Source organism: Aphanomyces invadans (genome assembly GCF_000520115.1).
Source record: "Aphanomyces invadans strain NJM9701 unplaced genomic scaffold supercont1.18, whole genome shotgun sequence".
Lineage (NCBI taxonomy): Eukaryota > Oomycota > Saprolegniomycetes > Saprolegniales > Verrucalvaceae > Aphanomyces > Aphanomyces invadans.
The window spans coordinates 498727-510786 of NW_008580163.1; the positions used below are offsets into that span (position 1 = coordinate 498727).

Below are 12060 nucleotides of genomic sequence, written 5' to 3' on the forward strand. Positions count from 1 at the left end.
ACGTTGGCATTGCAGGGTTCAACAGAGATTTCTCGCTCGCATTCGTTCAAAATATTAACCAATGAATGATGAATATTCCAACAGTGTTTGATTTATAACCAATAGATCGCAACTACTGAAACATTGACAAAACATGAAGAATCCATTCAGGTCCTTTCGTCATCGGACGACGGGCTCATGCAATAGTGGACGAATCCCAGCAGAACTTGACCGGCCCGATTCGGTCAACGATGGCGTTGATGGTGCACATGTGTTCGTCGGATAGAGCGACATGCTGGACTGCGTCCCAGTTCTCCTGAATGCGAACTTTGGAGCTTGCCTTGGGAATGACCACCCATCCATGAGCATGGCCCCATGCGAGAAGAACTTGGGCAACAGTAGCGGACACGTCACTCGCGACATGTTGGAGCTCTGGATACGTCGCAACGTCCAGAAGAGACCCTTCGCCCAAACTTGAATAGGCCGCCATGACCATTCCTCGACCGCGGCAATATATCGCCAAGTCTCGCATGAGCGGAGTCCATTGCAGTGGATGAAACTCCACTTGGTTCACATGAATGTCGAAGTGCTCGAGACCAACAAAATGAGCTCTCAAAAAGTTGGAGACACCCACAGCCTTCAATGTTCCTGTGTGGAAAGCTTCCGTCAGCGCCTTCATACTCCCCACGCGATTTGGTTGAAGCAGGGCGCTGTCCGCTCTCTTTCCTTGAGTCCCAGGCCAATGCAGCAACATGAGGTCGATGTAGTCTAGGTTCAGGTTCTGCAGACTCATTTGAATTGCTTCGACGGTCTTTGCGTATCCCATGTGCTTGGGGGATATCTTTGTTGTCACGAACAACTCGGATCGTGTCACAAGCTTGTCGAGGATGGCCTGTTGAATCGCTCGACCCACTGCTTCTTCGTTGCGGTACACCCCCGCTGTGTCAATATGGCGATATCCGACGCATATAGCGTCGTATACCACTCGCTGCGCATCGTCCCCACGCAGCCTGTACGTGCCAATCGCGACCGTCGGGATATCGGCACCAGTCGCCAATTTCAACGCTGATGTCATTTTTTGCAAAATGACACAGTGTCCGGATAAGCTTTCCCTGCCTGTCAGTTTATTTGAAAATTGTTTTCATTTAATATTCCCGTCGACAGCGTTCGTTCCAGTTTTCGCACAAGAACGTTGTACTTTTGGGTACATCATTTCTCAACGAGAGGAAGCGATGTTTTGTCGAATTTCCCACGTGGATGAAAAATTTATCGAGAGGTACTAAATATAAAAATGCCTCTGGCACGTTTTCCGACAGGGGTGAGCAATGCAACATGATTCCAATTTGCACTAGTATTTCTGTTGTATCAAGAAGTGACAAAATGACATTGAGCTAACGTCGCCTGTGCAAAAATCGGTCCGGATATTTCCAGATAATTCATTCACTTTCAATACATCAAACTATTTACTTTGGAGTTGTTCAAATCAATTTGTTCAGTCTCATGTGGCCCGTTGGTATGTGATACGCACGCTCATGCGCTATGTGTCAGATCCGTTCGATTATGAGGCGAGCTAAGCTAAACCGATCGGTGCGATGAAGGGTATACCTGCCGACAAATGACGACGGCATTCCTTCGCCTCCGACATCGCTGGTTCCATTTCAAATGAGTCCATCTCGAGAAGATGCTGGTCGACTTGAATCATTTCTAATGCTTTTTGAAATTGCATTTTAAATTGCAACGGCTGTCCGGATACCAGACAACTTGCAATTCCATGAAATTGATTCAGAAGCTGCTGGACAAGCACGGCATCGAGCGTGTGGTGCAGACGGTGGTGGACGCAAGGAGGAATCCACCCCGGCCGATCCGCGTCGTCGGCCTCGACATCAACACGAATAGCACTGGTTTTGTCGTATTGAACGAACGAGGTTCGTACACTGTCCGTCGCACTGTTGGCATGACAAGGTTGTCGATGCAGGTGGTGTCGAGACGAGTGGACATATATGTACAAAGCATCTTCAAAGCGATGGTCAGATTCTCGACATTGGCGTTGCAATCGCTTCTCAAATCACAGAGCTGCGCAACGAGGTAACGTCGACGACTTCCGTTGCGTGGGAAGTTGGCATCGAGGACTTTCTCCGGACGTTCTCACCGGGTCAGTTTAAGACGAAGGGACTGTTCCAGCTCGCACAACTAAATGGACTCGTATCGTACTGCGCACTCACGACATTTGGCGTGGCGCCGGCTCATGTCCATCCCACCGCGGCACGACACTTTTTCTCACTCAAGGTGCCTGCGGGAGTCGCCAAGAAGAAGGACGAGATCAAGCGGGTCGCGCTGGCCCATGCGATCGCAACCGAACCTGCGCTTCACCTGCCACACATGCCAGTATCTGCTCAATACGATGTCGCCGATGCGTACGTTGTTGCGTCGTACTCATACTGGCGCCGCGTGATCGAGAACTCGATTGCAGCAACTCCAACCGAGTTGAGAGTGGCGCTATGGCGTGACATGGAGAACCAGTTGACGAAACAGATCGCGTCGAACACTGCGAAAATGAAAAAATTTTCCAAGCCAGAGTACTTGGAAGCAGTTTTTCGCCAAGAAATCGACGTGTGGGTGAAAACCCACCGACTGATCCTTTAACCGCTTGCCCGTTAACTGCAGAATACACCATCCGTGCGCTCTTGTCGACGTTCGACGCGGGGATCGACGGTATGTCAGAGGCCTTCGGCGCATTACTCGTTCGAGCTACCACTGGGACCTTTGCGTCCAAGCAAAGTGGAGTCGCCGACGAGACTGTCCAAAGCACGGGAAAAGGGCCTCTCTCCGAATGGAAGACGCTCTGCATGCCCCTCCAGCTGCACAGAGGGATGGATTGCAAGTGTTTGGGACCTACACGCGTAGAGCACGGTGTCGAAGCAACGCGAGCTGCGACACCACATCCACGACGAAGTTCACGTCCTCCTATTGTACTTTGCGTGGACAAAGCAAGCCTACGACGGCCTTCGACCGTCGTCCCTGCCGAGCCACGTGTGCCTCTGTTTCGAGAATAACTAACTCAGGTGACAAATGGATGGTTGCCGTGCACTCGTCATTTCATGTGGCTGGCTATTCATGCTGCGTCATCGGGTTCCTACTCGTGGAGGGATACAGATCGGGGTTGGCCAGCATGAAATCCTTCTTGTACGTGAGTTTCCGGACCGCGACGTCGATCGCTTTTTCAAACGCGACTTCGACGTTCCGAAACGAGTTGACGATAAAGTCCGTAACGTATTCGGTCGTCCGCTTCTCGAGGCTGATGTTGGGCATGATGAACTGGAACACGTCCGTCAAATGAATGAGTTTTCCTGCTCGCGACGGCGAGTGCCGCTGGACAAACAATTTGAACTTGGACGTTGTCGCGGGGTTCTTGGCGTCCCCTTCGATCACGATCCTACAAGCACGAGCGTGAAACGACAGCCAAACGGGTCGACTATGACGCACCATCCGCTTTGATGCACGCGCATGACGCTTTCGTCGAGGGGGTAGCACTCGTCCTCCAGGATTGACTTCCACACAATGCACACGCGATTGGGTTCAAAGTACCGTCGATACAGATACCGCGCCGAGAGCGGGCCCGACGCGTTTGCGACCCCGTTCCGCGGGGTGTACTTGAGATAAGCTGTATTGGCGTCAACCATGTCGATGATTTCGTAGTCTTCGCCCCACTTGGCCGACGTTTCCTTGCCCAGCGAGACGTTCCAAGCCGCCTCCGCGAGAAATGGATACGGCACCTCCATTGTCACGCACCGGACGGACTCGCTGATCAGCATCTTTGTGATGTCGGAGCACACGTTGACCTTGTGCAGGTCGTCGTCGGTTGCGTCGAGCAGGCCGCATTGGAGAAAGACACCTACATTGGATAGCAGTAGGTAGAGTTAAAAGACGCCGACACGAATGAGTTTCGAAAACCGCAAGGGTGAAAACTACAGATTTAAAATAGGGAAAAAGTGATTTCAAATGAACAACACGCATCGACCGTGGCGCGTCGAGTTAAAGAAATTCGTCGTCGAGAAGTATATTTCTAGAAAAGCCAACATCTGGAAATATACAACGCGATGAAAACGTCGCTCTCAAATGTCATCATGCACAACCCAATGCGACGCTGGACGCACCTGTGAGAAGCTGCCGCTGCCGTGTGAGCAATGCATTGATGCCATGAAGCCGGGCGGACTTGTCAGCAACGAGCCTTAAAGATTTCCATTCGTCGTTCTCAAAGACCTATGGATTGTGTCAAGAACGCAACGCGGTGTGACAGGGTCCTACCGCAAGACGCGGCTTCTTGGCGAGGAGAGTCTGTAGCGTGTCGATGAATTCGCTCTGTTCGGATACCTTCTTGCGCAGCTTTTCGTTCTCGATAGACGATTCCTGCCGGTGGGACGCGAGGTCGCGTGCAATGTTTTCCCAGCTTGACGCAAACGTGGCATCGATTGCTTTCATCTTCGTAAGAAAGTCCAGTTGATCTTCGAGCTGCTGCACTTGTGCCTTGAGTTCCAAGTGTTCGCCCTGGCGCTTTCGAATGTGTTTCTTGTAAGCCTCTCGCTTCGCACGTTTTCGAGCGGTCTCCCGGTCAACTTCCTCTCCTCCACCACCCGCATCGCTGTCGCTTGACGACGACGCGGCCGATCCTCGTTTAGTTCCCGCCGCCCGAGGTGGCAGGGTCGCCACTGATGAGTTGTTTTTTCCGTCCAACGACAATGTGGTTGAGCGCAACCCATCCGGCATGACGTCCAGTGACACGACGTCCTTTGGGTCTTCCGTCATGAAGAACGAGTGATCGATCGCCGAAACGTCATCCAGCAAGAGCGCGTCCACGAACGACATGTTGTCACCGGCGACGAAGTTGCAGTTTGGAAACCAAGCGAATGCGGATAAATCATCCGGATATCATGCTCATCCGGACATTCTGGAACTCGCCAATTTGGCGGGTATTCAATGGTCCGACCAGTCGGCCCATTGAATTACCAGGATAATATTGAAGCAATCCGTGTCGTCAGTACCGCACGCCAAGTTGCCCACGCGACCAGCGCCGAGCCCTGACAAGGCATGGTCGGGGCCAAGGGCACTGAAGGCTTGCGCGAAAGCCACGGGACGGCTGGAGGTTTAGTGCACCATGCAATGGATTTGTGCCAGGGGCATGCACAATCAAATGGCATCGACACACAATACGCACGGCGACAAGCGCCATCATATCATGCATGCAATTGATTGCAAAGAAACGATGCCTTGAATTCTACTCACATAGAAATCGGTGTATATAAGATCTGGCAATGTCGTTATGAATTTGCGGTCGTCTCGAAAATGGGAATCATGACGACACTAGTTGACCTTTGATTTTGTATGCATCCGCCTCCGCTCGCCCGCAATTACCACCCCAACACATCCCGGTTTTGCTGGCCACTGGACGCAGTTTCGCGACCATTGTACACTGTCGCGGGTGGCCTTCGTTAAACCTACCACCCAGGCACAAGTCGCCGAGGCGAAACACTCTGCCAAAAAGCTCCTTTCGGCGCTTTCGGATTTTGAATGGAGTCAAAACTTCAAGATGTGGTCAAGTTGAACGTATCACGAATGTCTCAGGGGACTGTACCCAGTTGCAAGAGTATAGGCCATACACAAAATACCGGATAAGGGGTTGCATCCGGATACCCCTCGACACATCGCTCTTTAGCCGTGTGAATGTCGTCGCGCAAATCATCCATGTCACATGCGCAACGAGGCACGTTGAGTTTACTTCCATCTCATGAGGAGTCGATGGTCAAAGTATCCTTCTTACCGAGAATGCCGAGCCTTGTCAGTTCTCCGTGGTGGCGGTTTCTATCAAGAACTACTAGTAGTATAGAAGTTTGTTGCCAGCACCCTCGCCAGTGACGGGACGGTTCTGTGGGGATTGTCTCCTATCACACCCCCACGTTACTTAGTCGTATTGCTCGAGATCGAAATGAATTCACCTCGAGCTCATACTTAATTGCACAGTAATTTGTTGCAAGTCATCTAAAGACCGAAAAAGTATGCCAAGTACTGAGACAAACAATGTATCGTTGAAACACTACGTAGTAACACAATTTGAATGTTTTACCTATTTGCATGTGGTGAACGTCGGTGCAACGTCGATGTTGTAAGGTTTAACTGATATGACCACAACGTTTAAGAATAAAACGATTACCCTTCATTGCGACAGGCAGTAAACTATTTTTGTCCGAAAAGCACTAGCTATTTCAACATAGCTGCCGGACCCACTTGTATTCCAGAGCTCCTTCAAATAAAATGAGTTACTTTCATTCTTCTTACAAGTCGTAAATTGTTTTAATCTGGACATTTCTACTTTCTTCATGTTGTATACACAAACGAAATATCGGTTGGACGTTATCTTGATTTCCTCTAAATATTCTTAACCAGTCAAAACAAAGTTTTCCATGATGTTGAGAAAAATCGAGTGAGGTTGGTCGATTTAGAGAATTCGTACCATCAATATTCGACGCCGAGAGCACTCGGGTTCCTTATAGCGTGAAGCCTTTTTCAAAAATCGATTGAGCTGCTTCACACGAGCATATGATCCAGATAACGTTATTTGGGATTTCGGGAAAATATACCTTGCCAGAAACGCGTATCCGGATATCCAAATGTGTATGAAACGGTTGGATTCTACATAGGAGCTCCTGCGTCGAGGGAATGTACCTCATACGTGCACAACTGTATTAAATGTCAGTATAAAGCGTACGTTTCGATACGTGAGTACGGATGTGAAAGTTGCACAAATTCTTGTTGCATTTTCAGAACCAAGCAAGCGATCCCTCAACGAGGATGGGGGCGATGGATGGTGGCGTCGAGACCAACGTGACGGTGGACGTTGAGCCTTCGCTCACGATCAAGACTTCCGTGAGCATCTACTTCACGATCTTCGCGGTTGCATGGATCGTATTCCTGTACTTGCAAAAGCGCAAGCCGAGCATCTATGCTTGTCGCAACGAAAGCACCGAAACGGCGTCCGTCGCGGTGGACTCGGGGACCATGTTTGGATGGATCAAGTCGACTTGGACAGTGAGTGATGACGTTTTGTTTGAGTTTTGCGGCCTCGACACACTCGTCTTTTTGCGCGTACTCGCTCTTGGACGCAAACTCGCATTGTGTGGGATTGGTTTGAGTGCAGCGCTCTTCCCGCTTTACGCCACGGGAACGAATCCGGATGAAGAAGCGGGCCGACGAAAGGATATTGACCCTCTGGAACGTATTACCATGTCGAACTTGAGCAACGGCGAGCCGCGGCTGTGGGCGTCCGTGGTTGCCATGTACTTGATGAGTTTCTATGCCATGTACTTGTTTCGCGCCGAGTATCAGTACTATGTGAAGCGCCGGCACGAATTCCTCAGCCGCGATGACCTACAACAGTACACTGTGCGTCCATCCCTTCCCGGCATTCTTCGACCTCACGGCGTTGTAGGTGCTCATCAATGACTTACCCCTGAGCTTGCGCACACCCCACACACTCAAGTACTACATGGATTACTTGTTTCCTCAAGACGTGCAGGGTGTCACCGTCGCGATTGAGTGTGCGGACCTGGAAAAATCTGTCGCGAAGCGCGAAAAAACGCGCAATTCGCTGGAGCATGCGATGGCCGTGTCGGCGCAGACTGGCACGCGCCCAACGTACCGCCCCAAGAAGGAACTGCAAAAAGAATACGACGCGATTGATTATTTCACGGAAAAACTCGCGAAATTAAACAAAAAGGTATCATGCCGCCACCGGGGTCGGGTGTCAACCTCTCCATCGGCGTGCCTAGGTCATGGACAAGAACGACTACCTCATCAAGAAGCAGCAAGAATTGGAAGCCGAGTGCGTTGCCACGGGCGTCGAAGCGGCAGCGTTCGCATCCGCGGCGACCGTCGGCGTTGCGATGGGCGGCGTGGTGGGGCTCCCGGACGACTTGCATCGCCATATTAAAAATGGTATACGATCGCATGTGAGGAATCGGCGTGGCGGTGACCGAGATGGATGGCTAGGCATCACCCGCAGCTCGGCTTTTGTCAGCTTCACGTCGCTTCAAACGGCGCAAACGGCACAGCAAATCTTGCAGACGGAGAACCCAATGGAAATGGAAATCGTCGCGGCGCCGCAGCCCGACGACATTGTGTGGGAGAACATTGGTCGGTCCAAACAAGAAAAGGACTCGTGGCGCTTGATTTCCACGGTACGAACACGTCCGCGATACAATTGTGTGGTTGGTGGGCGTTTCGAATCGAGTTGTCGAGTCCCGCGTTGCCGAACTGGTCTGTGTGGAAGGCGGCGATGTTGTCGATGTCTAGCTGCATGGACCTGCTTTGATGCGCCCTCACTAAACCTGTTTGGTCTAGGCCATTTCGACGGCGGTGATTTTGTTTTGGACGATTCCGACCGCGGCGGTCGTGGCGTTTTCGACGGTCGACAACCTCCAAGTAAAGCTGAATTTGACCCAGTTCTTCCAAGACTACCCGTGGATGATTCAAGTATTCAAGCAAATCAGTCCGTTGGGGCTCGCTATCATGACGGCGCTCGCGCCCATGATCATGACGTACCTGAGCAAGCGCGAAGGCCACCCGAGTGGCGCCCAGGTCAAGGGGTCGACCTTTGCCAAGCTCATTTACTTTCAAACGTTTCAGATTTTCTTCGTGTCGGTGATCGCCGGGTCCCTCATTGAGTCGTTGGCGAAAGTCCTAGACCAACCGCAGCTCCTCATCAAGATGCTTGGGTCGTCGATTCCGGCTCAAGCGACCATGTTTATGACGTACCTCATCGTGAAGATTGGCGTCGACCTAGACTTGGAACTCCTCCGCGTGATGCCGCAGATTCTCGGCCTCGTGTACAAACTGTTTGCCCCGAAAGTGACGGCCCGCGAGCGCCGGTCCCCGTGGTTTGGGCTGCAACCAGCGACCATCCCTGGCGATTTCGACACGGGCGGCGCGCTGCCCGATTATTTCTTGGCGCTGCTGCTCGTCGTAACCTTTTGTGCGATCGCGCCACTGCTCAACTACTTTGCGTTGATGTACTTTGTCGTGGCCGAGCTCGTGTTTCGTCGCCAAGTGCTATACGTGTACGACCCGTCGCCGCACTCGACCGGCGTGTACTGGCCCCAGCTCCACACATTTCTCGTGGGCGCGCTGCTTTTGGCCCAAGTCACGTTTCTCGGCATGATCTCGCTCAAGGTTGCCCCTGGCCCGATCGTGGCCGCCACAGTCCTGCCGTTCCTGTCGGCCGTGTACTACTTGTACATTGAAGGAGTATTCCCCCGGTCGGCCAAAAACCTTCCGCTCTTTTCGTGCGCGCGCTTGGACAAGCAGCGAGCGTCGCAAGAGTTTTCAAACCTGTCGAGCGCGTTCATCCAGCCAGCGTTGACTGCCAGTGGCCCGATCAAGCCCGACTACAGTGAGCTCGCGACGTGCGTCGAGGATCATCCCCAGACCACCCTCGACAACGCGCACGGATCGGCCCAAGGGGGTGACTTGAAGGGGTTCCACATTTAGGCAGCGACCGACCTCTGCTTCATGTGTCGACGTGTGTGCGTTTCCCACTGCAAACGGCGTCTCGGACGATGTAGGTAGATTGTGAAACATAATGGCATGACTCGCCTCAAGACATGGATGCCTCTGGGGGCTTGTGGCACTCGTTTGGCACGTCCTCGTGAAGCAGCAGCACTGCACCTGCAGTGTCCATGGCCTCGCCGCATGTCCTGGACGCCGAGTCCAGCAACCCGTCTACCCGCCTCGAGGAATTCGCACCAGCCCGGACATGCCCGAGAGCGGCCCCTTCCATGGATAGGAACGAAGCACTGATGGACACCGCGACGTCATTCAGCGACTCAGATGGCGCGACTGGCTCGGCGACCCGAGCTTAGTTGTTGTGGCGCGCGCGTACAGAGTCTCGTCAGGCTGCCGTGTGACTTACAACAACTCATCGTTGGAAGTGCGACATTTCATGATTTTTTTGAACAAAAAATGGAAAAGAAGTAAAAGATTTTCTAAGAGTCCTTGTCCGCGGGTGGTACACTCTTGCGCCGGCCGGGGGGGAGGTCGACTTGATCGTTGTGCCCACCACGAAGCAGGACGCTGCCAGTTGGCAGAGGAAGGTGGAGCACACTGCGCATGAGCACGGATGCCTGCTGCATGCGTTGTGTACGCGAGATGCGGTCGCGCGAGCGTTGAAGACATTTCTGCCAACAGCATGCCAAGGTTGATGGTATGGTGGCATACCACCTCGTACGATTCGATGCGACGGTCGCACGATTTCAAACCAAGCAAGGAGTTTCGACGCCACGATGTGCGCGCGCAGCGAGCATAACATGTCGGGAATACGCATCCAAATGTTGGCATGGTCATGGCTACCACGGTGTTGTGTGGCGAAGTTGCGGCGACGTGGGTGGCACGAGCCAGATGATCCCCCATGCCGGTGCCTGGACACTCCCCAACGAAAGAACTGCTCTCCCGTCCGGCAGGCACGTGCTGTGGCCCTTGCTAGCCAACTGTACGATACATGCGTTGTGCTGCACGCCGCGTTGGACAGGGCGTCGTACGATTCGACACGGTCGAACGAGTTTGTCACCCAGTTCGCCAGCAACGGGAACGCGTCCCCGGCTGACGCGGAGTCCGTCGCGGAGGCAAGACGTGTGAATGCAGCCGAGAATCGGTGCGAACATGAAGTGGGTGGGTGTCCCCGCTCCGGGCGGAGTTTGTAATGTATAAAATTAATTATATGTATTGTAGTAGGTTCATTCGAATTGCCGCGGCTGGTGTGCGAGCCACGGGCGCACCATCGATTCCAAGCAGTCGTTCCTGTTTGTCGTGGCGCCGTTGTCACTCGGCAACGGCCCAGAGCTCGGCGCGGCGAGGATGCCTCTACTCGCCGTGGTCACCGGTTGGGACGTGGCACGGACATGCCGCGGGGCTTGTTCACGGTGGGCGCACCGAAACAAGGAACCGATGTGGTGGCACCCACAGTGGCAGGTGGCGTCGCCACATGGTACATCCGGCAGACCAAGATAAGTTGTCTTGACAGGGGGGTGCGGCATGGAGTTGCCACGTTTGCCATGGCCACGGCATTCTTGAACTTGCGCTCAACTTGCATGTCGTCGCTGTGTACGTTCAACGGGTGCAGCGTCCCGGCCATGCCCGCCTCGTCCAAGTGCACCACGCACAAGCACCGCCAGCAGTGTAGCGTCGACGCGTGCACGAACCAAGTGTACGCTCGCCACTTGTGCGTACGCCACGGAGGCAAGCGCCTGTGCTCGTATGCCGGGTGCACGAGCAACGCTCGAAATGGCTCTCGATGCTGCAAGCACGGTGCGGCCTCCATCAAACAAACGTGCTGTGTGGACGGATGCACCAAGATTGCGCACGCCCGACGACTCTGTGTGTCCCATGGAGGTGGCCGACGGTGCATCGTTGACGGGTGCCAAACCCACGCCAGACGGCGAGGGTTCTGCATGCGCCATGCTCCACATGCAGTCTCCCCCACGCCCTCCCGGCCAAAGGATTTCGATCCATTCGATCCAGTCCATCACGTCAAACCGACGGAAATCGAAATTGCCGCCGCCTGCGATGCGTTCATGGAAGAGTTTGACCTGGCCCTACTCGACGGGTGTGCCTTCGACTTGGACGCGTACCTCATGCTGGACACGGTCTCGCCTGCCACGTTTCCGTAGCCGATTTCGTTTAAACTTATTTATACAAGCCTTCGATTGTGTGCAGAGCTTGGCCATTCGAGCGCCGAGGATATCCATGGCACAGGCGCAACCGTTCCGCTGTCTCTGAGACCACCAGTCGATGGGGTTGGCGCATCGAGATGAGAATGGCACTTCGCCACGAATGGCCACCATGTCACGAGTCGTTGCTACATGCAGTGGAAACGTCGAGATGTCCACCGACAATGCAGACGACTTTGGAGCCAAGAAGGCCATTCCATGCAACACGAGCGTGCATTTGGTACGCCGAACTGGCATGGCAACGTCTGCGGCGGCTTGTTCCTGTCGGCAACGAAACCCTGTCCATCCATCCCAGTATCGAGCGTGATTC

General features: G+C 53.4%; 5 protein-coding genes across 6 annotated transcripts; 3 read left to right on the forward strand and 2 right to left on the reverse strand.

The window, feature by feature from the left end:
- Positions 1 to 75: 75 nt before the first annotated feature.
- H310_08705 (hypothetical protein) lies at positions 76 to 1054 on the reverse strand (the record flags this gene model as incomplete). The annotated part of the gene is made up of 1 exon (XM_008874558.1): positions 76 to 1054. The coding sequence occupies one exon, from the start codon at positions 1052 to 1054 to the stop codon at positions 176 to 178; it is 879 nt and encodes a 292-aa protein (XP_008872780.1). The 3' UTR covers positions 76 to 175.
- Positions 1055 to 1750: 696 nt separating this feature from the next.
- On the forward strand, positions 1751 to 3004 carry H310_08706 (the record flags this gene model as incomplete). 2 transcript variants are annotated; one of them, XM_008874560.1, is made up of 3 exons in its annotated part: positions 1751 to 1904; positions 1955 to 2064; positions 2143 to 3004. In XM_008874560.1, 3 exons carry the CDS (start codon positions 1751 to 1753, stop codon positions 2620 to 2622), a joined length of 744 nt encoding a protein of 247 aa, XP_008872782.1. In that variant the 3' UTR covers positions 2623 to 3004. The 2 variants fall into 2 exon arrangements, with proteins under 2 accessions (XP_008872782.1, XP_008872781.1); XM_008874559.1 differs by having other exon boundaries at positions 1955 to 3004.
- Positions 2983 to 3948, reverse strand: H310_08707 (hypothetical protein). Its single transcript, XM_008874561.1, has 2 exons — positions 3463 to 3948; positions 2983 to 3412 (listed from the first exon to the last, which is right to left on the reverse strand). The coding sequence occupies exons 1-2, from the start codon at positions 3789 to 3791 to the stop codon at positions 3088 to 3090; spliced, it is 654 nt and encodes a 217-aa protein (XP_008872783.1). The 5' UTR covers positions 3792 to 3948; the 3' UTR covers positions 2983 to 3087.
- A 2837-nt stretch (positions 3949 to 6785) lies between these two features.
- H310_08708 (hypothetical protein) lies at positions 6786 to 9671 on the forward strand. The gene is made up of 5 exons (XM_008874562.1): positions 6786 to 7413; positions 7460 to 7747; positions 7800 to 7965; positions 8020 to 8207; positions 8371 to 9671. Exons 1-5 carry the CDS (start codon positions 6823 to 6825, stop codon positions 9514 to 9516), a joined length of 2379 nt encoding a protein of 792 aa, XP_008872784.1. The 5' UTR covers positions 6786 to 6822; the 3' UTR covers positions 9517 to 9671.
- Positions 9672 to 11111: 1440 nt separating this feature from the next.
- Positions 11112 to 11690, forward strand: H310_08709 (hypothetical protein; the record flags this gene model as incomplete). Its single annotated transcript, XM_008874563.1, has 1 exon — positions 11112 to 11690. One exon carries the CDS (start codon positions 11112 to 11114, stop codon positions 11688 to 11690), a length of 579 nt encoding a protein of 192 aa, XP_008872785.1.
- Positions 11691 to 12060: the final 370 nt, after the last annotated feature.

Excerpts from the sequence above, each read along its gene's own strand:
- H310_08707 (XM_008874561.1), bottom strand. The coding sequence starts at position 3,791 with ATGCTGATCAGCGAGTCCGTCCGGTGCGTGACAATGGAGGTGCCGTAT. Across the intron at positions 3,413-3,462 it reads CGCGTGCATCAAAGCGGATG|GATCGTGATCGAAGGGGACG; the intron begins GTGCGTCATAGT and ends TCGTGCTTGTAG.
- H310_08708 (XM_008874562.1), top strand. The coding sequence starts at position 6,823 with ATGGGGGCGATGGATGGTGGCGTCGAGACCAACGTGACGGTGGACGTT. Across the intron at positions 7,414-7,459 it reads ATGACCTACAACAGTACACT|GTGCTCATCAATGACTTACC; the intron begins GTGCGTCCATCC and ends ACGGCGTTGTAG. Across the intron at positions 7,966-8,019 it reads GCATCGCCATATTAAAAATG|GCATCACCCGCAGCTCGGCT; the intron begins GTATACGATCGC and ends ATGGATGGCTAG.